The 26,268-nt window shown below is 41.0% G+C and overlaps 1 protein-coding gene across 11 annotated transcripts in view; it reads left to right on the forward strand.

The window, feature by feature from the left end:
* thrb (thyroid hormone receptor beta) overlaps positions 1–26,268 on the forward strand; it is a 191,208-nt gene that overhangs the window by 137,263 nt on the left and 27,677 nt on the right. For all 11 annotated transcript variants that reach the window (XM_055660625.1, XM_055660676.1, XM_055660653.1 and 8 more), the window contains one exon: positions 23,728–23,828. In XM_055660625.1, coding sequence (XP_055516600.1) covers positions 23,728–23,828 — 101 coding nt within the window. The remainder of the gene's footprint in view (positions 1–23,727; positions 23,829–26,268) is intronic.

A 26,268-nucleotide genomic window follows, 5' to 3' on the forward strand; every position in this document is an offset into this window, starting at 1 on the left:
AAAGAACACCCAATAGCTCTACCTCCTTAGAAGGCGTTCCTTTAGAGGTTTTGCATGTCCCCAACAACTCTCACCAACTTCTACAGATGTGCTGTAGAAAGCATTTTATTGAGATGCATCACAGCATGGTTTGGAAACAGCTCAATCCAAGACTGCAAGAAATTGCAGAGAATTGTGGACACAGCCCGGACCATCACACCACAATTGTTGTGGACACAGCCTCCCACCACTCCCCCCCAACCTCACATCAGTCTGAAGAAGGGTTTCGGCCCGAAACGTTGCCTATTTCCTTCGCTCCATAGATGCTGCCGCACCCGCTGAGTTTCTCCAACATTTTTGTCTACACACAATCCACCCTCCCTTCCAATGACACCTTATGCTTCCTCAGCAAGGCCATCTGTATAATCAAGGATGAGTCACACCCTGGCCACTCCCTCTTCTACCCTCTCCCATCAGGCAAACGATATAGAAGTGTGAGAACGCACACCTCCAGATTCAGGGACAGTTTCTTCCCAGCTGTTGTTAGGCAACTGAATCATCCTACCAACAACTAGAGAGCAGCTTTGAGCTATTATCTACCTCATTGGAGATCCTCGGACTATCTTTGATCGGACTTTACTGGCTTTATCTTGCACTAAACTTCATTTTCGTTAATCCCTTTATAATGTATCTGGACTGTGGAGAGCTCGATTGAATCATGTATTGTCTTTCCACTGGTTAGCATGCAACAAAATCTTTTCACTGTACCAGGGTACACGTGACAATAAACTAATCTGAACTATGTACATATCTGAGTACCATTCACATGATTAAGTTAATACATGCCCTACCTTATTCCTCCACCTAAACATTCCCCACCTAATACTGGAACAGCATTAGTGTAATAGCACGCATACATCAATGTTGCTCCACTTTAGCATGTCATGTCTGTCACCGCCATTGGTTTGTTCTACATTCAGAAGAGATTACAATTCAGTTAAGTAAAATTCAGATATTTATGCACCATTCATAGCATTGTTCTGTTCCCCATGTTTAATTCCCATATGTATTACTTTATACCAATTTGAATTAAGTTTCAATAAATTTAATCTCCATGATATCTTTGAGTTACTGATATCCCATTTAGACTGTAATAAATCTTAAACCATGCCGCATCTGGACCTCCAGAAGGCATTTGGCAACCATCCACATAAGAGGTTATTAATTAAGCTTAATGCTCTGGGAATCCAGATGAATCTTCATTTAGATTTTTAAGAAGTGCTGAAGGGTACAAAACATTAAATGCTGTTTAGATAAGTTAAGTCAGGAAATATCGGCCAAAGTGCTCTGGTTACTGTGTTTGGAGCCATTATATATAATTTTCATAATTAATTTTAAAATTTCCCCCATATAATTTCCGTACTTTTTCGATAGCTGCCATGACCCGTTTGATGTCATCCTTCGCCCTGCTCCTGGTCTTGGCCCACACCGATCTGCCGGACATGCTGTGTGTACGTGTGTGTGTGTTTGTTTGTTTGGCGGAGTCTGAGGGGAGAAGCGCAGGCACAAAGAGCGAGCGAACGCGCGGACAGACGGACGAAAGCAAAGATCATAGAGCGGAATAGGTGACATTTTGGGTCGACACCCTTCTTCAGACTGAGTCAGGGGAAAGAGGAACAAGAGATATAGACGGTACTAAGGACAAATGAATGGAAGATATGCCTATATCTCCCGTTTCCCTTTCCCTTGACTGTCAGTCTGAAGAAGGGTCTTGACCCAAAATGTCACCAATGCCGCTCTATGATCGTTGCTTTCGTCCGTCTGCCCACGCATCGCACGATCTTGGTGCCGGCGCTTCTCCCCTCAGACTCCACCAAACACGCACACGCACACACACACACACACACACACACACACACACACACACACACACACACACACACACACACACACACACACACACACACACACACACACACACACACACACACACACACACACACACACACACACACACACACACACACCATGTCCGGCAGAAGCGGGCCGAGAACAGGAGCAGGGCGAAGGATGACATCAAACGGGTCATGGCAGCTATCGAAAAAGTCGACCCAAAATATCACCTAGTCCTTTTCTCCAGAGATGCTGCCTGATCCGCTGATTTATTCCACCCTTTTATGTCTGTATTCGGTTTAAACCAGCATCTGCGGTTCCTCCCTGTTGATGCCTGTATGTGCCGTATGTGCCGTTTTCGTGTGCATTAGCGTGTGTCCAGTCAGATTTGGCTTCCAGTCAGATTAACAATCATGCAGGTTTCCACACACACACTTACTTCAGTAAATAGCGACCAAGGCAGTGCTGACAGTGATGGGGGAAATGAATGCAGGTTTACTGCATTTAAAAAGAAATTTTTAAAAAACATTTAAAACATTTAAAAACACGCAAACTGTTCCCCCGCAACGCTCATTACACTGCGGGAGGCATAACTGAAGTCGGGTCGGATTTACTGAAATGGCGGAAGTTACGCTCCGGTGCATACTACACGTCAGTCCATTGGATTTCGCAGGAGTGGACCATCTTGCTCTGTTCTAAGATCTTTGGTCCACATGATCATGCTGTCCAAATATACCACCACTTTCTTACTTCTAAACTCCGATCTTATTGAATGAAGACTAAAATGCTATTTGCCTTCCTAACCACTTGCTCGAGAATGATCTGCCTTCCTGCTTCTGCTACAAAAATGGATAACCTGGCATTTATGCACATAATGCTACATCTGTCATGTACTTGCCCACTCACTCAACCGGTCCAGATCACTGTGGAGCTTCCACTAGCTCATTCTCACATCTCCCACTCAACTTGTGTTGTTTGCTAGAAATATTATGTTTAACTTTCAATCGGTAATTAGGTCTAATTTGATAACAGATACTGTGAAAAGCTGGGATCTAAACTCTGAACACAGCCATACCCCACCAGTCATTGCCTGCCATGAATCCATTTATCTACACTCTGCTTCTTGTCAGTCAGCCAGCTCACTATCAATGGTGGTAGATCACGCCTTATGATTTCATTTTGCATGCTACACTGTGGGACAGTGTGGAAAGCTTTCTGAAAGACCAAATACCCTTTGGTCCCTCCCATCAATTCTATTAGTTCCATCGAAGGATTCTAGGAAATATGTCAAGCGTGATCTCTCTTTTGTAAATCCATGCTGATTTTGACCAATCCCATCTGTTTTCCAAATGATCTGCTATTACCTCTTTAATGGTGGACTTGAACATATTCTCCACTACCCATGTCAGGCAAAGTGGTTCTAATTCCTCATTCCCTCCTTGTTTCTTTAAGTAGTAGTATTACAAAATGATTATCAATCCATTTGCTATTTCCAAGGCCACTTTCCTTCATTGCTCAAGGATGCAGATTCCAGAACCTCGAAGATAATGCAAGCCAATGTTATTCCTCCCTGTTGTGTTAATTTCCTCCATAACCAACAAACTACCCACCCCTTTTTCTGAAATAAAATCAGAAAAAGCTGACAACGCTGAGCAAGTCAGTCTGCATCTGTAGGAAGAGAAACGGAGCTAACTTTTCAGGTCAAAGACCCTTTGACAGAAACAATCTATATTCGTAAGAGGAAGGTCAATGACCTGAAAAGGTCCCCTGTTTACTTCCCACAGAAGCAGCATAAACTGATGAGTATTTCTACCATTTTTTGGTTTTATTTTAGATTTCCAGCATCTGCAGTTTTTTTACGGTCACCACTTTTCTTTTTGCTGTCTTTGCTAAATAATGAAATCCGCCATATTTATTTTCCATCAATTTATCCTGCAGCCATGTCTCTGTAATCCCAAATGAGAGGGGATCTTATAAATCACTAATTTATCCACCTTAGTGCGAAAGCTCCACAGATTAGGACACGCAGCTTGACTCTTTAGCATTCTTGGTTTCCTCAGCATTCTCTGTATTCCTGCATGGTTTCCCACCCACTTACCAATTCAATTTTAGCTTCTCCAAAAACCCTAAAAATCCTCCAACAATTCCAAGATGTTTTCAGTGTTTACGATTAGAGTTGAAAATATTAAATTGGGGTGGGGGTAATTGCGGAAAGAAACAAATCCCTGTGACACTTGGTGCAGCGAGGCTAATTTGGGAACAGTTGTCAATGGGACTGAAGGGCAATTTAATTCTCGGGACAAATACACAGATCACGTTATGAGCTGGAAAAAGAACAGACAATGCCTGGTGAAATGCAGATTGGTACAAAGTAAGAATGGGCAACAGAGGTACTCCACAAATGGTTTCCTGCCCCCATAGCCCCCGACAGCATTGTGATCTCAGTCACCGAGACCAACGTCAGAAGATCTTTCATGAGGATGAACCTTCGGAAGGCATCTGGACATGATGGTGTACCTAGGCGCGTTTTCAAAACCTGTGCAGACCAACTATCTGGAGTTTTTACAGATCTTCAACCTCTCATTACTGGGGACTGAGATTCCCAGCTGCTTTAAAAGGGCATCAATAATACTGGTGCCCAAGAAGAGTAAGGTGACCTGCCCCAAATGTCTACCAACTGATGGCACTTTTGTCTGTGTTGATGAACTGCTTTGAGGAGTTGGTTATGGCGCATATCAACTCTTACCTTAACACAAACCTGGACCCACTACAATTTGTCTACCGCCACATTAGGTCAATGGGGAATGCGATTTTGCTGGCCCTCCACTCTGCACTGGACCAATTGCACAAATAGAGCACAAATGTCAGGCTGTTCTTCATCGACTTAGGGCGCAGTGGTAGAATTGCTGCCTTACAGCACCAGAGACCTGGACCACGGGTACTGTCCGCACAGAGTTTGTATGTTCTCCCTGTGACCGCGTGGGTTTTCTCCAGGTGCTCCAGTTTACTCCCACCCTCCAGTGACATACGGGTTTGTGGGTTAATTGGCTTTGGTAAAATTGTCCCTAGTGTGTGGGATAGTGGTAGTGTACGGGGTGATCGCTGGTTGGCGTGGATCAGACCACAGGTTGCAACCTACATGATTTATTGGTACAGCGTTGAAGAGCTGTCCATTCAGATTTAATGACAGCTGTCTTTGCTCTTCACTCCATTTCCAAAGCCTGATTTCCCAAATCCACTTACTTGTTTGCCAAGATTATGGCTGTTCTCCTGCTCTAACCCATGTTGTTTGCTTCTACTTGCTGCCACCTTGTTACTTTGAACATTTCATTCAATTGTACACAACATTCAAATTCAGTTTAGCAGCAACATTAAAATGTGGCCACAGTGTGACTCCCAGCCCTGGCTTTGAACTGGGAAACATGGAATGATGCAAAACATTTGGTCCATCATGCCTTGTCTGGTTTTTTTCAGTAGCTATCCAATTTGCTCTTTCCTAATATCGCTGTGATCTTTTCTTCAAATATTTATATTCAACTATTATTATTATTGAACAGAACGCAGTATTTGTTGAAGGATTAAAAAGCTTTGGGCGTCAGAGTTATGTCATAAACAGATCTGTCACTTTGTCTGGTGAGAGCAGGTTCTGTGTTTCAGAGTTAAAAGCAGGTACTTGTGACTGTTGTTGCAATTAAGGTTAGAGCATTTTACTGCTGATTCTCTGCGCATGGATCTAACCGGCGAGGCTGGCTGGATTCTTCAGAGCCAGGTATTTGTGTTCTAATTCCATGTAATTCTATAGAAGGTCACCAATAAATGTCATCATAATTTCTGACTCAGAGAGGGGTAGGCATGTGAGATAATTGTCACATGGAGCAGTGGAGACAAATACCATTGAAGCAGCTATGTCGATGGTATATGGCACACAGCTCATTACATGTTTATTTCCACCCTGCCCCAGAGCCCCTGACACAGTCTCAAGGACTGAGTGGTTGACGCACGTTTCTCTATGATATGTGTAAGCATTCAAAACACAGAACAATGTGGCTCAGCGATGTTGCGTGTGTGTGTGTGTGTGTGTGCGTGTGTGCGTGTGTGCGTGTGTGCGTGTGTGCGTGTGTGTGTGTGTGCTACTCTGACAGTCGCCATTCCAGTCGCCGGTTTTTCAGGCGACTGAAAAATCGCCTAAGTGGGACAAGCCCATGAATGTTGTAAAAAAAAAGTCCCAATTCTCAGTTTATCAAACAAGAAAAACAATATTACCTTGATAGTTGATAGCAGTCTGAACAGAAACTAGATAAACACAGTTGTTGGAAATAGCAATGGAAGGATACTTAACAGGGTAAGATAGCGGGAGGAGGCACATGTGCAGCACAAACAAGAGGAGAGATATGTTGGACCAAATGGTCTGCTCTGCCCTGTCCATTTTCATGTAATTCTGTGAATCTGCTTCCACTGCATTTGAATCACATAGTTTATTTCATCAACAGTCCCTTGGGATCTGGCATGAGCTTCACCAGTACATTTCAGATCAGAAACCTTTACCGTACATACAATTGTCATTTATTTGCTCTTTGTACCCTATGGTTGTCAAATTCAAAAATACTACAATAAGAACAAACACAGCTTCCCCAGTGCCTCCACAGAACTGAAATTACACTGCACCCAGTTCAGAGCTTTGTCTTCTTTTTTATAAACTGACATCCAGACTTAAACAGCATAATCTAATTGAGACTAAATCTGTCTTTCATAACAGATTAGTTAACTCCTTGCATTTATAATCCATTCCTCTTTCAAAGAACCCAATAGCCATATAATATAAGCTGCATTAAAGGACTTTGATCTTCTCCCATCGTCTTCCCATAGCTTTGCGCATGCTGCCAACAGATACTCTGAAGTCATAGTCGTACAGCACAGAAACAGGCCTGTTGACCCAACTCGTCCATGCTGATCAAGATGCCTCATCTAAGCTCATCAATTTGCCCTCATTTGGTCCATATTTCTCGAAAACCTTTCATATCCATGTATTTATTTAAAAAAATGTTTTATGGTGTTATTGCACACACCCCAACTACCACCTTCCCACCACTCTCTGAGTGAAAAAGTTGCCCCTCAGGTTCCCATTAAATCTTTCCCCTCTCACCTTAAGCCTATGTCCTCTAATGCTTAATTCTCCTACTCTGGGTAAAAGACTGTATTCATCCAATCAATTGCCCTCATGATTTTATTCACCATCTCTTAGCCTCCTGGACTCCAAAGAATAAAATCCTAGCTTGTGCAATCTCTCCCTATAGCTCTGGCCCTGAAGTCATGGCTACATCTTTGTGGTAGATCTTCTCTGCACTCTTTCCAGCTTAATGACATCCTTCCTATAGCAGTGACCAAAACTGAACAGAATATTGCAAATGCGGCCTCACCGATGGCTTGTACAGCTTTAACAGACTGTCTTTTGCGTCGGCACAGTGGCGTAACGGTAGAGTTGCTGCCTTACAACACCAGAAATCCGGGTTCGATCCTGACTACAGGTGCAGTCTGTAGGAACTTTGTCCCTGTGACTGCGTGGGTTCCAGTTTCCTCCCACACTCCAAAGACATACGGTTGTAGGTTAATTGCCTTCTCTAAATTGCAAATTGTTCCTAGTATGTAGGATAGTGTTAGTGTACGGGGTGACCGCTGGTCAGCGCAGACTCAGTGGGCCAAAGGGCCTGATTCCACGCAATATCTCTTAAAGTTTCATCTTCTATACTCGATACCCTGACTAATAAAGGCCAATGTACCAAAAGCCTTCTTTATCACCCTATCTCCCTGTGACACCACTTTCAGGGAACCGTGCAACTAGACTCCTAGGCCTCTCTGCTCTACGGCACTCCCCAGGGTCTTCCCTTACACTATGAAGGTTCTGCCCCGGTTTGACTTCCCAAAATGCAACACACATATCTGCAGTGAAATCCATTTGCCATTCATCAGCCCACTTGCCCAACTGATCAAAATCTTCCTGTAGATTTTGATAACCGTCTTCACTGTCTACGATACTATGTGATGTAATCTGCAAATTTACTAATCATGCCTTGCCCATTCTCATCTAAATCGTTAATATAAACCACTAACAGCAATGGGCCCAGCACCAATCCCTGAGGCACACCACTAGTCACAGGCCTCAGGCTGAAAATCAACCTTCCACCAGCACCCACAACCAGCTTCCTTCCATGAAGCCATTTCCTTCCATGAAGGCAGCTAGCTCTCCCTAGATGCCATACCATTTAACCTTCCAGAGCGGCCTAACATATGGAACCTTATCAAAGGCACTATCGAAGTCCGCATACATCATCTCCAGTGACTTCAGCCTTGCCCTTGTCCACCTGCTTAGTTACTTCTTCAAAAAACTCAATTAAATCCGTCAGACACTATCTCCCACGTACCACTTAGTTTTCCACACTCTTTCTACTCAAATGCATCATTGCACGCTTCTGTGTTATGTTTCAAGTATCAAGTGGCTGCCCATTTATCAGTCACTCTGTGCTGGATTATTACACCTTATTGATCACACCATTTCCAGGTTAAATATGATCTGCCAGCCATGACATTATGCCAAATACAGTTAAATCCATGTCCAAAAGTGCAGTGCTCCAAATACCAACTCCTGGGGAGACTGTTGCATGCTTCTTTGGATCTAAGAAAACAATTGTTCATCACTATGCATTTTGTTCAGTGAAGGGATCTGACCTGCCATTAGAGCTGTGTGGCAGTTTCCCCAGCATGAGGTTCAGTGACAGAACCAGTAGCGTCAATCAATCATTAAGTCCAGACCTATACAGTTATGTATAGTCAGGATTATGCCATAAAAGCCATGTGCCTTTTCATGCCTTTTTGATGATTTCACCAAAATAATGCCTTTTTCACGATCGAGTGCATAAATCGGCCTTTTTGTGCCGTTTTGCTAAAAGGTTGTGCTATTTTCTCCAATTGTACTGTGATTACAATGACGTTTTCTATGTTAACACGTTAATATTAATGTTATTATTAACTTGTTAACATAGTGTAACTTACAAGAAAATTTCCACCACCGGGGCACAACCCGGGGGCGCCATCGTCGGTCGTTCATTCGTTCGTGCCGCTGCCCGTTGGTTCAGCTTTCTCCAAGATCTATTAAAGAAAGAACTGCAGATGCTGGAAAAATCGTAGGCAGACAAAAAATGCCGGACAAACTCAGTGGGTGAGGCAGCATCTATGGAGAGAAGGAATAGGCGACATTTCGGGTCGAGACCCTTCTTCAGACTGATGTGGGGGGGGATGGGGGGGGAAGGAAGAGGAGGAGACAGTTGGACTAGAAGGAGAGCTGGGAAGGGGGAGGAGGGAGAAGACAAGGGCTATCTAAAATTAGAGAAGTCGATGTTGATACTACTGGGGTGTAGACTACACAAGCGAAATACCCAAGCTTGTCTCCTCATTACATTTACTGCTGGGTCCAGTCGCAAATCTGAGTTTTTGAGTGATCGGTGCAAGGCACTCATTGATGCTGGAATTCCACTGTGGAAATTGGAAAACAAATCTCTCTTGGGTTTTTTTAGAGAAATACACAGAGGAACATATACCAAGCGAGTCATCATTACGGAAAAATTATGTTGACAGCAACTTCAACATTGTTGTGCAGAAAATTAGAGATGAAGTTGCATGCAACAAAATATGGATCTCAATAGACGAGACAACCGATGCTGTGAGGAGATATACTGCCAATGTGGTCATCGGTACACTGGAGGCAGGTTAACCATCAAGGGAGTATTTGTTGACATCGGAAGTATTGGAGAAATCAAACAGCTCAACTATTTACATCTTCACTTGCTGTACTTTGGCCAGAAGTATAAAACATGAGAATGTTCTTCTGTTTGGAACTGATGCAGCTCCGTACATGAAAAAAGCTGCTCGTGCTCTTAAAGTTTTATTCCCCAAAATGTTGCATTTGACATGCTTAGCTCAAGGACTTCATAGAATTGTCAAGCACATACGTAGCTTGTTTCCAAATGTCGCTTGCCTAGTTTCCAATGTCAAGAGATGCCAAATGCCAAAGATATACAAGGGAAATGTGACAGGGTGATTTTAGCTAACAAAGATCTTGAAGAAATACAAAACATAGCTAAAGTTCATAAAAGGTTGTTGTAATGCACAAGATATCGACATGAATATAGAGTTGGTAGCTTGTTTCAGGTTTGCACCAGTGACCTCAGCTGAAGTAGAAAGACGTTTTTCACAACTGAAGCATATTCTCTGATAGACGGCATAGTTGAACACCAGATAATTTTTAAGAAATGCTAGTATTTATCTGTAACCAGGTAACTTTGGTCATTTAATGTAGATTACCTTTATATTATAATTTTTAACCATATTTTGGTGGTGGAAATATATGCCTTGTTATGCCTTTTTTGTCAATAAATGCCTTTATCGTGCCTTTTTTGTAATTCTATTATGCCTTTTTGCCTGCCTATTTCAGAGTTTTTTAGCGTCTAAACATCCTGGCTCTAGTTATGTATGTCCGGCAATGAATAAATGCCAGAGCTTCCCTTTGGAACCACTGGTCGCTCAAGTGTAAAAACACAGCACAGAAATGACTACTGTCCGAGCTGGTTGTGATAACATGTGGAACACTGATCATGACCATCGTTTGATGACATTAAATTTCTTGAACCCTACATCAGTCCGTTGGGACCAGCTTTCTGGCGATGACCTCTGTCTATCCCTAGAGAGATATGGTATCCTAGTACACAATTGAAACTGGCTACTATGAAGCTGGGCACACAGAGCTGGAGTAACTCAGCGGGTCAGGCAGCAGCTCCAGGGAAAATTGGGTAACATCTCAAGTCAGGATCCTTCTTCAAAGAATTCAGTCTAAAGAAGTTTCCCAACCCAAAACATCACCTCTAGAGATGCTGTGTGACCCACTGCGTTACCCCAGCGCTTTGTCTTTCTTTGGTATAAACCAGCATCTGCAGCTCCTTGTTTCTATCTTCTATACTATGAAGCTGCAGCAAGTTAGGAAAATTAATAACATTCAATAATTTTTAGTTGCAAAATTGTCTACAAAAGTTGTGGAGTTACGCATCAGTTATATAGTTGGGTAAGAATAACTGTTTCTGTGAACATTATCGATCTCCTTAATTAAGAATGGATGTTAGTATCTGGAAGAGGTTGACATAAGGTTTACTCAACTAATATCTAAAGAAGGCCTTATGAGGAAACCATACCTGCTGGATTGTAGAAGAGTGATAACAGTTTGACCCATCGCCATAGCAACTCACACCGTACTGAGCCATTTGGAACATCGGGAAAGCTTCGTGAAGATGTTATTCATTGATTATCGCTCAGCATTCAATACAATCATTCTGGACATTTTAATCATCAAACTGCTTGACCTAGGCCTCTCCTCCCCCATCTGCACATGGATCAAAGACTTTCCCACAAACCGCCCACAGAGAGTTAAAACCGGCCCCCACATCTCCTCCTCCATCACACTAAGCACTGGCGCACCTCAAGGCTGTGTGCTGAGTCCACTCCTTTACTGCTTATACACCTATGACTGCACACCTACTGGCTTTCTACCAGGCGACCATTGAGAGTCTACTGACATATTGCATGTCAATGTGGTATGCTGGCTGCTCAGCTGCAGATTAGCCCACTTGTCTAACACCATTATTAAATTTGCCGACGACACAACTGCCGTCGGGCTCATCTCAAGGTGGGACGAGTCAGCATACAGGGACGAAATACAGCGACTGTCAGAGTGGTGTTCAGTAAATAACCTGACACTGAACACAACCAAGACAAAGGAGCTAATACTGGACTTCAGGAGGAAACGGGACGCGGACCCGGCCCCGCTCTGCATCAATGGGGCATGTGTGGAAAGGGTGCAGACTTTCAAATTCCTAGGAGCCCTCATGTCCGAGGACCTCTCCTGGTCGGCCAACACCACTGCAACCGTCAAGAGAGCACAACAGAGACTCCACTTCCTGAGACTGCTCAGGAGGCACAACACCAAGAAGAAGCTGCTGGTGACCTTCTACCGGGCGACCATTGAGAGTCTACTGACATATTGCATGTCAGTGTGGTATGCTGGCTGCTCAGCTGCAGATATGAAAGCGCTCCAGAGTGATAAAAACAGCAGAGAGAATCACCGGCTGCCCACTGCCATCTCTGGAAGATATTGCCACCTCACGGTACCTCAGCAGAGCCACTAAAATCATCAAAGACTCCACACACCCCGGTCAGCACCTTTTTGAACTGTTGCCCTCTGGCAGGCATTACGGGTCAGCCAAAACACACACCTCCAGTCTCAGCGACAGTTTCTTCCCCAAAGCAATCTTCACACTCAACATTAAAAAAACACTGAGTATTATTCATGCTGCACTCATCCATGCTGCTACCCACCATGTACAGTACTGATTACTTACTTATTTTAATACCTAGTTTTTAACATTGTTTTTAAATTGTGTTTTTATGTTTGTATATTATGCACCAATGGAGTGGCAACAACAATTTTGTTGTATGCAGTGTTTACAGTGACAAATAAAGGCATTTCAATTTCAGTTTGAATCATTCGGGATGTTGAGGGATCTTGATAGGATGGATATGGAGAGTTTTCCATTGTGGAAGCTATAGATTACTTTTAAAAATAAGTGGGTACCCGGTTAAGACAGGGATGAGGTGATTTTCTTCCTCTGGGGTCATGAGCATTTTGATCTCCCTGCCTCAAAGGGTGAGGTGGGGGGGGGGGGGGGGGGGGGGGGGATTAAACCAGAATACTTGATTATTTTTGAGGCAGAGATTGATAAACAAGCAGAGAAGATTGCCACAGGTCGACTGATGCTACATTTACATCAGTCATGACCTTATGGTGTCAAGACTCAAATGGGGTCAAGGAAAGAGCGTTCACGTCGCGGCCCTGTCTTCACCAATCTTTCCACCACCACGCACAAGAAGCGCAAGACAGACACCATTGTGCAGATGCCGAGAAGTGTGTTCAGCTCTGGCTGAACAACTTCTAATCTTTTGTGTAGACTCGATAAGAAGAAGTGGCCTTTTTCATCTCCTAATTGTTCTTCTAACTTTCTAATTGCATGCCTGGGGAATATTTTAATCTCCAGCAAATACAATTCAGTAGCCCCTTCCACAAAGAACACCTCCTACGGGCACTGCTCTTCACCACCCATTTGAACCCTCCTATCTTTGCAGCATCCGTTCATTAAAGTCTAACATTCCTCATAGCTGGAAAGTGCTGCTTGTGTTTCGTATGTTCTATGAAGGATGCGAGCATTGCACCCATGATACTAAATGCTAAGAGTTGTGAATACCTAGTGTAGATTGATAGAATAGGTTATGCTGAAACTAGTAAGACCAATATTACAAAGGAATGCCCAATAAGCGAGTTCGGTATTCTGAAAAACGCAAGGAATCATGGGATTTGTCAAAAGTCATTCGCCATAAAGAAAAAGCGAATGAAACGCTGGCTGTATAAACTGTGTATAAATTCTTATCTTTATTCATAATTTACGTGTAAAAATATATTTAATCTGAGGAACGTGTTGCCAGGTAGTGGGAGAGCAGGGTGTAACAGCGAGAGAGAGGGAGACAGGGGAGAGACTGGACCGGCGGAGAGACATTCTCGGCTGTTGCACGCACACAAACCTGCACCTCATCTGCAGCCAGGATCGAACCCGGGTCCCTGGCGCAGCAAGCGCTGCCGAACCGCCACTGGAGCCACTATGCACTGGTGGCAGAGTGAATGAAAAAAATTAATTCGCTCTACCACCGGTGCATAGTAGCTGCAATATATATCATCAAAAAATACTTTGTAGTTATTTGCCCGAGTTATTAGAACAGCATGCCCCAAACTGTGATCATCATCACCAAGAAGGACACGGGAAGCAATGCATGGGAACACCATCATTTGTTGAATCACCTAAAACATGTACACCTGTCTGACGTGGGAGTAGATCACTGGTCCTTCGTCATTGCTGAGTGTCTATCTTGGAACTTCCTATCCAACAGATTTCCGTCAGAGGGTCAGCATTAGTTCAAAGCTCGCCACCACCTTTTCAAGGGCATTTAAATTCCTGTGAAGCACATATTCCCAAAACACCGATTATTTATGATAAAACATTAAAAGGTGATTTACAAACCCTACAGTAAACTCCGTAAGATCAGGATAATTATTTTCCATTGCTAGAGAATTAAAACAATTGGGTCAAATGTACCCCTACTTCAGACTGTGACGTAATTAATTTAAGATCACTAATATTCTAAACTATTTTTATGCATGTATGGTCAGAAATTTATTCATTTGGGTATTATAGGATAATACATTTTCCTTAATGAGAAGTAGAATTAGGGAGTTATCAGCTCCAGTACACCTGACAGCTATATTAAAAAGTACACAAACTGCTCTAGGATCTGATCTATCACAGTACATAAAATAAAGGTGATTGTTCCTCTGCATTCTCCTGCACAAAAGAACAAATTTGATCTGATTGCTGACAACTGGTTTGTTAGCTGAAATCCCTACCAAAGCCAATAAAGGAGCTGCTGCTGACATAAAGAAACAATTAAGGATATTCAACTAGGGCGAAGGTCGGAACATAAAGGACAGCTGTCAGCATAAGACATTTGTAATACATAACCACAGGTTTCCTTACTGATTTATTTATTTGTTGAAAAATTGAGAAACATCACACCTACTATGTACTCGAAGAAAGACATGCTTTAGTAATATTTTTACAGCAAAAACAAATCAAAATTATATTCATTAAGGTGATGGAGTCTGTGTATTTGCTCTGCCTCATCAATGTGCAAATTATTCACCAGATTTCATAAATAGGTTGTAATCAAGAAAGTAGTGATGTTAGTGTTAGTCAATGTTAGTGATATTGAATAAAATGCATCACGGACTCAAGCAAACGTACATTAGATCCATTTTATTTTTTCTGAATTTTTATATTATAATATTTCTATAAAATGCAGGGGCAATCGATTAAAAGAATAGAATTCATACAAAATGTAAAAATCTCAATTGAGATTAAAAATAAAGCCAATGGTGTTTTATTGTCGTATATAACTTCCTTGGGGTTAAAAGTAAAATTGGATTTGGTTTTGTTTGTTAATGTCATTATGAACAAGATCAACCATGTTTACTTAGAGAATTGAAATTATTTGCTGGATAGATGTCCAGCTATTGAAATAATAAACACTTAGTGACAATGTACAGTTACATCATGATTTGGATTGGGAGGTGAAAATTCAAATGAATGTTCAAACCAGCATTTAATAAAAATCCATTGTAATCTAAGACAAATCGTTTTAAAATGATTAGGTTAAAGTAAGTCATTGTCTCCAGAGACTTTAATGCTGGTCTACATATTTTTCTGAGATAAAGACATAGATGTATGAAGATATGGTGGATATAGAGCTGAAGTTACATGGTAGAGAGTTATTTTTTCAACAAAATGTGATGATAGCAGAGTTACAAAGCATTCATATGCATAGGCTTCTTTAATACCTGTAATGAAAATAATTAAAAATGTACAGGCGTTTGCATATAGGGAAGTCTTAAAATATCAAGATTTAATCTCAATTACTGATGATTCATGCAGTTTCTGGAATCTATTTACAAATAATCTGCAATGAGACAAAAGTTTTAATTTGACCAAAAGCAATTAGATTTTTCAAGAATAAGGCTTTGCCAGAAGCTGTGTCAGTGCTTCTAATAATAAGTATTGTGAAGGTGTCTCGGATCTCTAAATTTCAAGCTACGTTCCCATCTATAAGGAGTAATCGGATAACATGAAATCATAAGGCAAGGTCATGGATGGTATTACCTAGAAGATTAATCTTATGTATGGGAAATAAGGCATGGATATTTGCCAAAATCACCGTCTTGGAAATTGGATCACAAGCAAAATTATTTTCTGCTGCATTTTTACAGCAACCTATTTGCGTACCCATTGGGATACATTCAAGGTTCTAGTCTGGAAATTTGATCCTTTAAGACTGTCGGCAACTAAACCCACAAAGCCTGAGGATGCATCAATGAAGCCTTCAGCCAGAGGCCCACAGCTACATATCGATTTGAAACTTTCCCTTCAGCTCCTGTGTAAAGGATGGATGAGGAGAATGGGTGAATAGACCAACCGCCTCTCAGTTGTAGGATGTGGAAAGGGCACATTGGAAACACTGACCTCATGGGTGATTTTGGTGCATGAAATCAAAAGGAGGATGTGACAGCTTAAAATGGGACAGGTCACATTAATGAATTTCCATAATCATCATTATGAAAACTGACTTGACTATCAACATTTCTTGAAATTAAATGTCATCTACTACCATGAAGCCCAGTTCCACATTCTTCTTATCGAGTCCTCATCACAAGATTAGAAATTGTTCAGCCAGAACTGAGCACACTTCTCGCCATTTGCAGACAATGGCGTCTTGTGCTTCTTGTGGAAAGATTGGTGGAAACAGGGCCGCGACATGAACGCTCTTTCCTTGACCCCATTTCCACATTGAATCAAGGTTATATTGTTGTTTCTACTTGCAGAGGGCTACTGGGACTTGGCCTTCCGCTGCATTGTCCCCATAACCTTTAGTCCTTTATTTTATGCAGTGAAGGCATTTTAACTTGAAACTGATTTGTCTTTGTGCATTACTAGTAAATGATTATTTGAGTTCTCCGTGTGCAGTCCAGGAAAAGAGAGATCAACTAGTGGATTTTAAACTTGTATTTGATTTATGGAGAGAAGGATAAAAACATTTGGCCTTTGGAATATTTTTTAGAATCTTAGGGATTTTGTTTCCCTAATTGTTATGTACATTTACATCTTTATAACATGAACATAAATTGAATGACATCTTTCCCTCAGTCTTTATAGCATTTTTCAATTTTCATTTTTTTTTTAAATCTAGCCACGATTTACCAAATCAATTTAGATCTATCTTCTGATTAAGTTTATTTTATGCTGGAAATACACTTAATCTTGGCATTTGTGACAGAATTTTTACAATATATTATCTTCAAACACATAATTATTTATGACTCGCCACTTTAAACGTGTTTTCTTAAAGTTTAATGTTTAAACCTCAACTATTTTGTCGTTACGATGATGTGCAGGTTTGTAGGTTAATGGGCCTTTGAAAATTGCCCCCAGTGGGTGCGAAAGTGGAGTAACATAGAACTAGTGTAAATGGGTGATTAATGATTGGTGTTGACAGTATGCCATTGGGTCCTATCCAGGCTGTATCTTTAAATAAATAAATACAATGGAGGTTCATTACATTTAAAGCATTGGAGAGAATGCAGAGGTTACTGAGAAATTCCAGGAGATGTCACAGTGGGAGAGCTGGTTGTGTCTAAGGACAGCCTGCGATAAAGACATTGTCAGTTGAGATTGAGTCCATTTCTTTTGTATCCTCAGTCTCTGAAATTTGTGCATGGCCGGCTTTGAACGCCAAGGTCCTCAAATGATCATTTAGGCTGCATAATACATTCAACAAAGTTGTGGTTCTGAATCTCATTGTTTGGAGGAACTCTAGAAGGTGCAGGGAAGTGCAGGAGCAGACATGAAGCCCGTAATGATTTCTTCACCAGAAATAGAATATAACTGTTCAACTCGCTAAAAAATCCAGCTTAACAAGGAGAAGCACATACAATTGTAATATGTAAGAAAATCTCAGCAGCAAAACCAAAAATGGTTTTCTACGGGGAACGATGCCAGAGTCTAATACGGTTTTCTTCATCTCATTCAAGCGTACTTCCATTGCAACAACTCCAAATGCTGTTTCTACTTTGCTGCATCTGAAACGTTACCAGCTAAGCGTCATCCAAACAAATTTTCAAACTGGAGAACGGTATTCCTGGGAAGAAGCGGACCAATCTGACTGCAGAAAAGATGTTAGGCAATTTACGTCATCCATAACTCTTGTATGGGTTTTTGAAAGCAGAAGCATTGAAATCCACTTGTCCTTATCAAAACAGCTCATTAAAGGTGGTGAGGAGAAAGGTAATTTGTCGATAGTAAGAGGTTACTGACAAATTGAAGCAGAAACTTTATATAGTTGGAATGTTGGTATCAAAATCTAGGTTCGTATTTAATTATGGAGATTTCTCATTAGTTTCTTCTTTGGTACTCAATATACATTGTTTTTAGATTAACAAATTACAAATTAATAGACAATAGACAATAGGTCCAAGAGTAGGCCATTTGGCCCTTCGAGCCAGCACCGCCATTCAATGTGATCATGGCTGATCATCCCCAATCAGTACCCCGTTCCTTCCTTCTCCCCATATCCCCTGACTCTGCTATTTTTAAGAGCCCTATCTAGCTCTCTCTTGAAAGCATCCAGAGAACCTGCCTCCACCACCCTCTGAGGCAGAGAATTCCACAGACTCACCACTCTCTGTGAGAAAAAGTGTTTCCTCGTCTCCGTTCTAAATGGCTTAATCCTTATTCTTAAACTGGGGCCCCTGGTTCTGGACTCCCCCAACATCGGGAACATGTTTCCTGCCTCTAGCGTGTCCAAGCCCTTAACAATCTTATATGTTTCAATGATATCCCCTCTCATCCTTCTGAACTCCAGAGTGTACAAGCCCAGCCATCCCGGGAATTAACCTTGTAAACCTACGCTGCAATCCCTCAATAGCAAGAATATCCTTCCTCAAATTAGGGGACCAGAACTGCACACAATACTCCAGGTGTGGTCTCACTAGGGCTCTGTACAACTGCAGAAGGACCTCTTTGCTCCTATATTCGATTCCTCTTGTTATTAAGGCGTTATAAATTCTTAGTAGGTTGACCGTATTCCAGCTATCTAGTTGATAGCCTATCAGTAGCAATGTTTTTGCTGGTATTAATCAAAAGAAACATTGATATAATGAATGAAACTTTATTTCTGTAGAATTTATCTAGCAAATAAATGTTCAGCTGAACTTGAGGTAGAATTGTCACCCATAGGAAAGATTAAAGCATTGTTTAGGATTTCACCTCGCCTGATTCCCACAGATTCACACTCTTTACCTTTGACTACCTCAAAACCAACAGATGTCAGATTTGATCACTTTATAGTCTTATTGCCTGACTCTTGTTACATAATGATTATATTTTTTTCAAAATCTTTGCATAAGATCTGTATAAAATTCTTTCCGGCGGCTGTCACTCTACTCAACAACGTACCTCGGTGACTGCCAATCCCCCCCCCCCCCCCCCCGGACACTTATTATTATTTATTCAAATCGTTTGCTATGTCGCTCTTCCAGGGAGATGCTAAATGCATTTCGTTGTCTCTGTACTGTACACTGACAATGACAATTAAAATTGAATCTGAATCTGAATCTGAATCTGACAATTGTACGTATCAATATAACTTTATGTTGAGCCTTGCACCTTTTGTATTATTTACCTGTAGAGTGTTTCAACTTTACTGTAGTTCCCAACCTTTGAATTGTTTTAATGGAACCAAGTACAAAGTTCCTGCTGCCCAAACTGAATTTCCTACATACTACAGTCCCACATTAACAACATAGATTCATCTCCAGATTTCTACGGCTCAATTTGAGGGCCATGCAACTGATGAAACATTTTATTCGCAGCCGTTATATCTGCTTATCCGTTATTTTTTTAATTAAAAATAAATGAATTGTTTTAGCCTGTATTTGATTAACAGTTTAGTGGAGCAAACTGTGAGACTTCTATCACAGTCTTAAAACAATTAGTTACTGTGTTTGATTGCAGTACATCTTATATATATTTTTAAATAATCCACTTAATAATAATGATTAGAGTGATGGTTTAGAGTTCTAAACACAAACTGGTTTATTTAACAATGTGGCTTTCAGTAGAATGTTGTACTGAATTAATTGCTTCTACTTCATTAACATCACAAAATTAACAAAGATGTTGAATCAATGTTTTTCTCATAAACACTTTGATAGTTTGGTTTGAGGGATTTGAGTAGCTGTAAGAAAATATTGTGTTTGACAAAGTGGATTGGAGAGTGTTGTTTCAGTTTGAGCTTGCTGTCTGATGGTAGTCTACCTGTCTATGCATTTGTCTGTCACAGCAATTGGACCATATCACAGAATAAGGGTTTTGGCTTTGGTTGTCTGAAGAAGGGTCTCAACCCGAGACGTCACCCATACCCTTCTCTCTCGTGATGCTGCCTGTCCCGCTGAGTTACTCCAGCTTTTTGTGTCTATCTTTGGTTGACATTCATCTGCTGGAGTGGAAGATTGCAACCTTCATGTGGTCCGCCCTGTTTCGACGAATGCAATCAACCCGGCGTGCACAATCAAATAAGATAAAATAGAACAAGTTGTCCTACAACTTTAGGCTGTGCACGCCATACGCAAGAAGAAGAAGATTCATCTGCTTCCTTAATTGCATGTTCATCAAAAGGTGTTGGCAACACCTATATATATAAATTGGATTTCGGCACACAGTGGTGTGCATGCACAAGTAATGTGTAACTTTGATATTCTTAAAACTGATACACATTTTTTATACCAATATTTTTCACAAGTTAATCGGTCCCCTTAGTTTAATTATAAAGTGTCATATAATCTTGCAGAAATATCAGTAAAATGAACTACTGCATGCAAGATATATATGAGGCACGAGCAACATTCAATGATGAATGTTACATGCATGTACAGTATAGAGAGGACAACCAGGTTTATGGCTGTTGTAATGTTCTGGCTCCTTACGGGAATAACATTTGCATGGACCAGACCTGGATAGTGAATCAGCCTTCCAGTTTCCCTGGAAACGAGCTCAAAAACGAGAATTGTAACATGTATTCAAGTATGAATCGCTTCGGCCAGGCTGAATATTTTAGTGACAGAAAAGATGTTTTTTGTCAAGATGAATCACCATTGTTCTCTTCGAAAAAAGGTATAGTCCATGGTTAGATTTATTTTTTAATCTTCTGATTTGCCCTGTATGTTTACCATTAACCCTGAATTGAAGTGGCTGTTGAATGTTTTGCTGTGCGTAAGGATTTATCAGATGCCTGACACCCAAGTTCATGCTTGTGATTTTAAACTAATTTAGTGCGAAATGATGAAGTAATTACTTTTGGTGTAATTTAACAAAAGTATTAGAGTATAAGCTCTTAAGCTGGCAAAGAGTGTTTAGGATTCTGCAATGGTGTGCTGTAAAATTACTTGCCATTCTGTAACAGGTTAGCCAATCAAAATGTCATTTATAATTTTTTGCTCAATGTTGAAAATGCAAAGGTGTCTAGTTTTAATATAGTACAATCACACCACACTTTATTATAGCAAGAAAGATATAACTACATTTGTCAGGAGCTTAGTGCTGTATACTATAATTTATTTAAAAAAAGACGTACGTTTCTAAATAAATGGCATTATCAATACTGTATATATTATTTAATCTGACAGAAAATAAGACTTCACAGTGCAAAGATTTAACAGCATTTCTTATCCATTGAGGTAATTTCTAGCTCATACATATTTGTACCAATCTTTGTGTTTTTTTAAAATAATACTGATAAATCATAGTGCCATGCCACATTGCTGGATAATTTTTTTTTAATGAAAGCAAAGTAAATCAAAAAGTACTGATTTGCCAATACCAAACACTGTAGTATGAAATGGTTCTCCAGAGTTCTGATGGTGTAGTGGGGATTTGAAACCTGGATGGCGCACAAGGTGGGCACTGACTTAAATAATATCAAATAGAGGAAATGATGTGATAGAACGAGATGGGCTGAAAGCTAGAATTAAAAATAAATCGTCTATCAGGTGCCCATTATAGTATTTTTTGTGGTGTGTCCAATATTATAAGGACGCTATGAGAGCATCCCTAGATTTGTGAGAATCATTTTGTCTTGGTTGCATATTGCTTTGTAGAAAAATAAGTCATGGGAAGAAGCAATGTTTGGTGCAGACGGGTACCTGAACTTTGGGAAACAGAACCGGCAAAATGGGGAAAAATATGGGGAAAAATTAGAGGAGAACCAGCAGAAATGAGAATTGTGACCCAAAATCAGAGTGAGCAAGTATGAGTGTGATGGGTGCACATGCCTTGCTGCAGATTCTAACCTAGGCAACCGTTTCAGATAAACTCATCACAGAAGAAAGTCATATAATTAATGAGCTCATAATATGATTTCATTTTAATTGTTAATATTTATCTTGAATCACGCAGAATTTTTTTTCTATAAAGTGGCTGTAAGTGCAGCTTATTAGCTATAATATTTGAAAAATATTACCATTAAATTATTATTAGAAACTTGACCCTAAAAATGATTATTTAGGAGAGCTATTACAATATTGCTCTAGCGATTCAGGTTCAATCCTGACCTTCAGTGTTAACTGTGTGACATTTGTACACTTGGCCTTTGACCATGTAGGTTTCCTTCGGTTTTCTCCCACGTCCAAAGGATATACATGTGGGTATATTGCTGGCCACTGTACATTGCCCCTTTAGGAGGTAGAATTTGGGGGAATTTATGGGAATTAGGGTTTGTTGGATTAGTGTCAACAGGTGTTGATGGTCAGCACAAACTCGGTGGGCTATAAGGTCCATGCTGTATTATTCTATAAGTGTCTATGCTTTGTGGATATGCCACACAGTGGTATACACATGTTGTGCCTTCCTCAGCCTTGGCGTATAAATGCCACAACACTGCTTGTTTTGTGCTAGCAGCCAAGAATTCTGCAGTATTTTGCTTCAATTATATTAGAATTTGCTTCATCCTTGCCTGGGGAAGCAAAGCAAAAAGAGGTCATTTTTTTCTCATTTCTTTCTATATCTGTGCTGGAAAAACAGATGAAGAAATCGCATTAGGATAAGATTAGACTTGGTTGTGATTCCCAAGACCGATTAACTTCCCAATCTAGCCTCATACTAAACCAATTGGGCCTGATGAGATTATATTCTGTAAAAACTGGCACCTTTTGGAACAACTGCTCTCCTTCCCAGTACCCTGATAGGGGATTAGGCGATGAGTGTTGTTGAGAAGAAGGTGAGAAAGAAGGAAATGTGAGAACGTTTTACATTTTGTTTTGGCTATCATTAGCTCTTAACTGATCAGGAAACTCAATGATAAAGTAGAATTTGCAGCGAATAATGTAGCAAGTAACAATGCATCAATAAGAGGGAGCCTAATCATCCACCCTTAACATTCAATTACATTACTGTTGCCAACTTCCACACATCGTGGGGGGGGGTTCCACCAGTAACCAAAAACTCATATGAGTACTTTGGCGACAAAAACAGAGACTGGGTATCTTGCGAGCATTTGTTCATTTCCAAAGCAAAAGTATTAAAAAATTTGAAAACCTCACACTGGACAATATCTATATCCTCCAACATACCATTAGTTCTAGATCCCACCCCCACATCAGTCTGAAGAAGGGTCTCGACCCGAAACGTCGCCTATTTCCTTTGCTCCATTGAAGCTGCCTCACCCGCTGAGTTTCTCCGGCATTTTTATCTACCTTCGATTTTCCAGCATCTGCAGTTCTTTCTTAAACATAAATAATTATTTCTAGACAAGTACCTTGATTAGAAACATTTAGCATTTCGTCCTTCTATATGTTTACAAATCTAAGTACATTGTTTTTGGTATAAATCCAATAAAAGTAATGGAAAAGGTTAAAACAGTGTAAACCCATTTTCCAAAATACTGTCAGGAGACTTTCTATTACTAAATGTCTGCCCTTTGATGAAAGGTTACATTTTGACCTTGGGTTCTTCATAGGCATTCTTGGTGGACTTGAAGGATCTTATTTTAGTCATTGCACCTTAGTAGATATTTTTGTAACGTATTATTTCCCTTTGTGTCATTTTGAAGGTTATATTCCAAGTTATCTGGACAAAGATGAGCTTTGTGTTGTGTGTGCTGACAAGGCCACAGGATATCATTATCGTTGCATCACCTGTGAAGGGTGTAAGGTAAGGACACCGGCAATCTCAAATGCTGTAAAACTGTTCACAGACCTCAACGTGTTATCCTACCACATTGTTTCATTGTAAGTACTTCCCTCTACTTGAGTATTGTCTCCCCTTTTTTAAACTGACCCTTAAATCAGTCCTCTTTCATGTTTACTTCTCCCACCATCCGTTCCTCTCAAGATCTCGATCATGTTGTTATGTCCCAGAATCACGCCTTTTTTTTAAAGCGATATAAGAGATTTTACTCATGACTTGATACCGAAGTAGATTTTAAATAATAAAATGTATACTCTGATTCCAAATGGGAATAAGGTTGGACTGGGCAACGTCCACAATTTCTTGCGGTGCAGTCTTGGATGGAGCTGTCCCCAATACTCAATACAGTATTTAATATTTCCTCTTTTAATCTAATGTGCATTTTTGTATATGTGATATATTGAGACAGTATTGCTGAAGAGCTGCACAGTCAGAAGGATGGAAATCATATGCACTTGCATCAGAAGAGAACAGTGCCTAAAGACAATATGGACATTTACAGCTACTCTTTGGCAGAGGGTTGATACTGCTGGCAGCAGGTCATGTTGATAGAGCACTCAGAAATTTTATTAACTCCACCTTTTGCTAATTCAGCATCATCTGGTCAATCATCCAACCTGCTGCTCAGATGTACTGGCATCAGTCTTCATCCAGATGATGCTGGATCCTACGATAGCCAGTCTTTAGATGATAAATTAATTTCACATGCTATCAGAAAACTGTTAAGAGCACTGAACACAAGAAAGTCTATGGAGCTCAATAAAATCCAGCTGCTATACTGAAGACATGGGATCCAGAACTAGCTGCGTCTCTGGCCAAACTGTTGTAAGGGAGTTTCAGCACTGGCATCAAACCGAACATGTGGGAAATCGCCCAGGTTTACTGAAAGGTGAGGGAAGAGTGACTAATCTGGACATCAACACAACATCAAGGAAGCCTGGCTAAATTGATGCCAATGAGCATCAAGAGAAAAACACTAAGTAGTTGAATATACAACCCATGCCTAGGTACATAATTATTAGTGTTTGAAGTCTGTTATCATGGTCAGGATTTCACTACAGGAGTTCCTTGAGGCTTTGGCGGTGGTCTAACCATCTTCAACTGTTTTGAAGCATTGGCAAATGGAATTTAATCCTAGCAAGTACAAGGCGATGCATTACGGAAGTCAGATAGGAGTGGAAACATAGAAACATAGACAATACATGCAGGGGTAGACCATTTGGCCCTTCGAGCCAGCACCACCATTCAATATGATCATGGCTGATCATCCAGAATCAGTACCCCATTCCTGCCCTCCCCATATCCCTTGATTCTGCCAGCCCTAAGAGCTAAATCTAACACTTACAGAAAAAGATAGGTGGCTCTGGCAGAGATGTGACCTGATTGATGTATATAACACTGTACAACAACATGTACAATGGCGGCGCCTAACGGCAGCGGCTCGACTACAGTCGTCTGTCTTTTTTTATTTTTGTTTTGTTAAATGTATGTCTTGAGTTAGTTTTTATTATTTTTTTTAGCTGTGTATATGTGGGGGGTGGTGGGGGGGCTGTGGGGGAAACCGTTTTAAATCTCTTCCCTGTGTGGGGACCCGACTATTCCCTGTCGGGTCTCAGATGTCGTTGGGCCTAACATCGTGGAGCCGGCGGCGACCTCCGGCCGGGACTAACCTGGGGGCTCCAGTTACAGAACCTGCGGAACGGACATCGCGGAGCTGGCCAACTTCGGAGCGGGAAGAGCTGTGGTGGCGTGCGGCTGCGACCCGACTTTTGGAGTTCGGAGGCACCGGCCGCAGACCCAGTGGACGGGAACATCGGGAGCTCGAAGGTCCCTGGTGGGAGACCGCTTTTCCGAGCTCCGCAACGGCGACTTCTCCCGCTGGAATCGCGGGTTTAAGGACATGGAGCCGGGGCCTAACATCGCCCAGCGTGGCTTAAACGGCCTCAGGACTTACCATCACCCGCCGGGGCTTTAACATCGGAGCCCCAGTTCGCCTCGACACTGCATTTGGACTGCTGGACCACGGGAGAAGGAACAAAGGGAAGAGATAAAGACTTTGCCTTCCATCACAGTGAGGAGATGTTGGAGACTCACTGTGATGGATGTTTATGTAAACTGTGTTAAGTGTGGGTCTTGGATTGTTTTGTAATGTAAAAAACTGTAGAAATGATATTTCGTTCAAACCTAGGTTTGAATGACAATAAATTGCATTCTATTCTATTCTATTCTATTCTATAAGACTATGAGAGGTATAGATATAATAGTCAAAATATTTTCCCCATGATAGGGGTATTAAACACAAGAGGCCCTAGATTCAAAGTGAGAAAGGAATTTTAAAGGGGATCTGAAGGGCAAGATTTTTTTAGAGTGTGCTTAATATCTGGACTGTCCTTTCGGAGAAGGT

Source organism: Leucoraja erinacea, chromosome 2 (assembly GCF_028641065.1).
Source record: "Leucoraja erinacea ecotype New England chromosome 2, Leri_hhj_1, whole genome shotgun sequence".
In the NCBI taxonomy this organism is placed as follows: Eukaryota; Metazoa; Chordata; class Chondrichthyes; order Rajiformes; family Rajidae; genus Leucoraja; species Leucoraja erinaceus.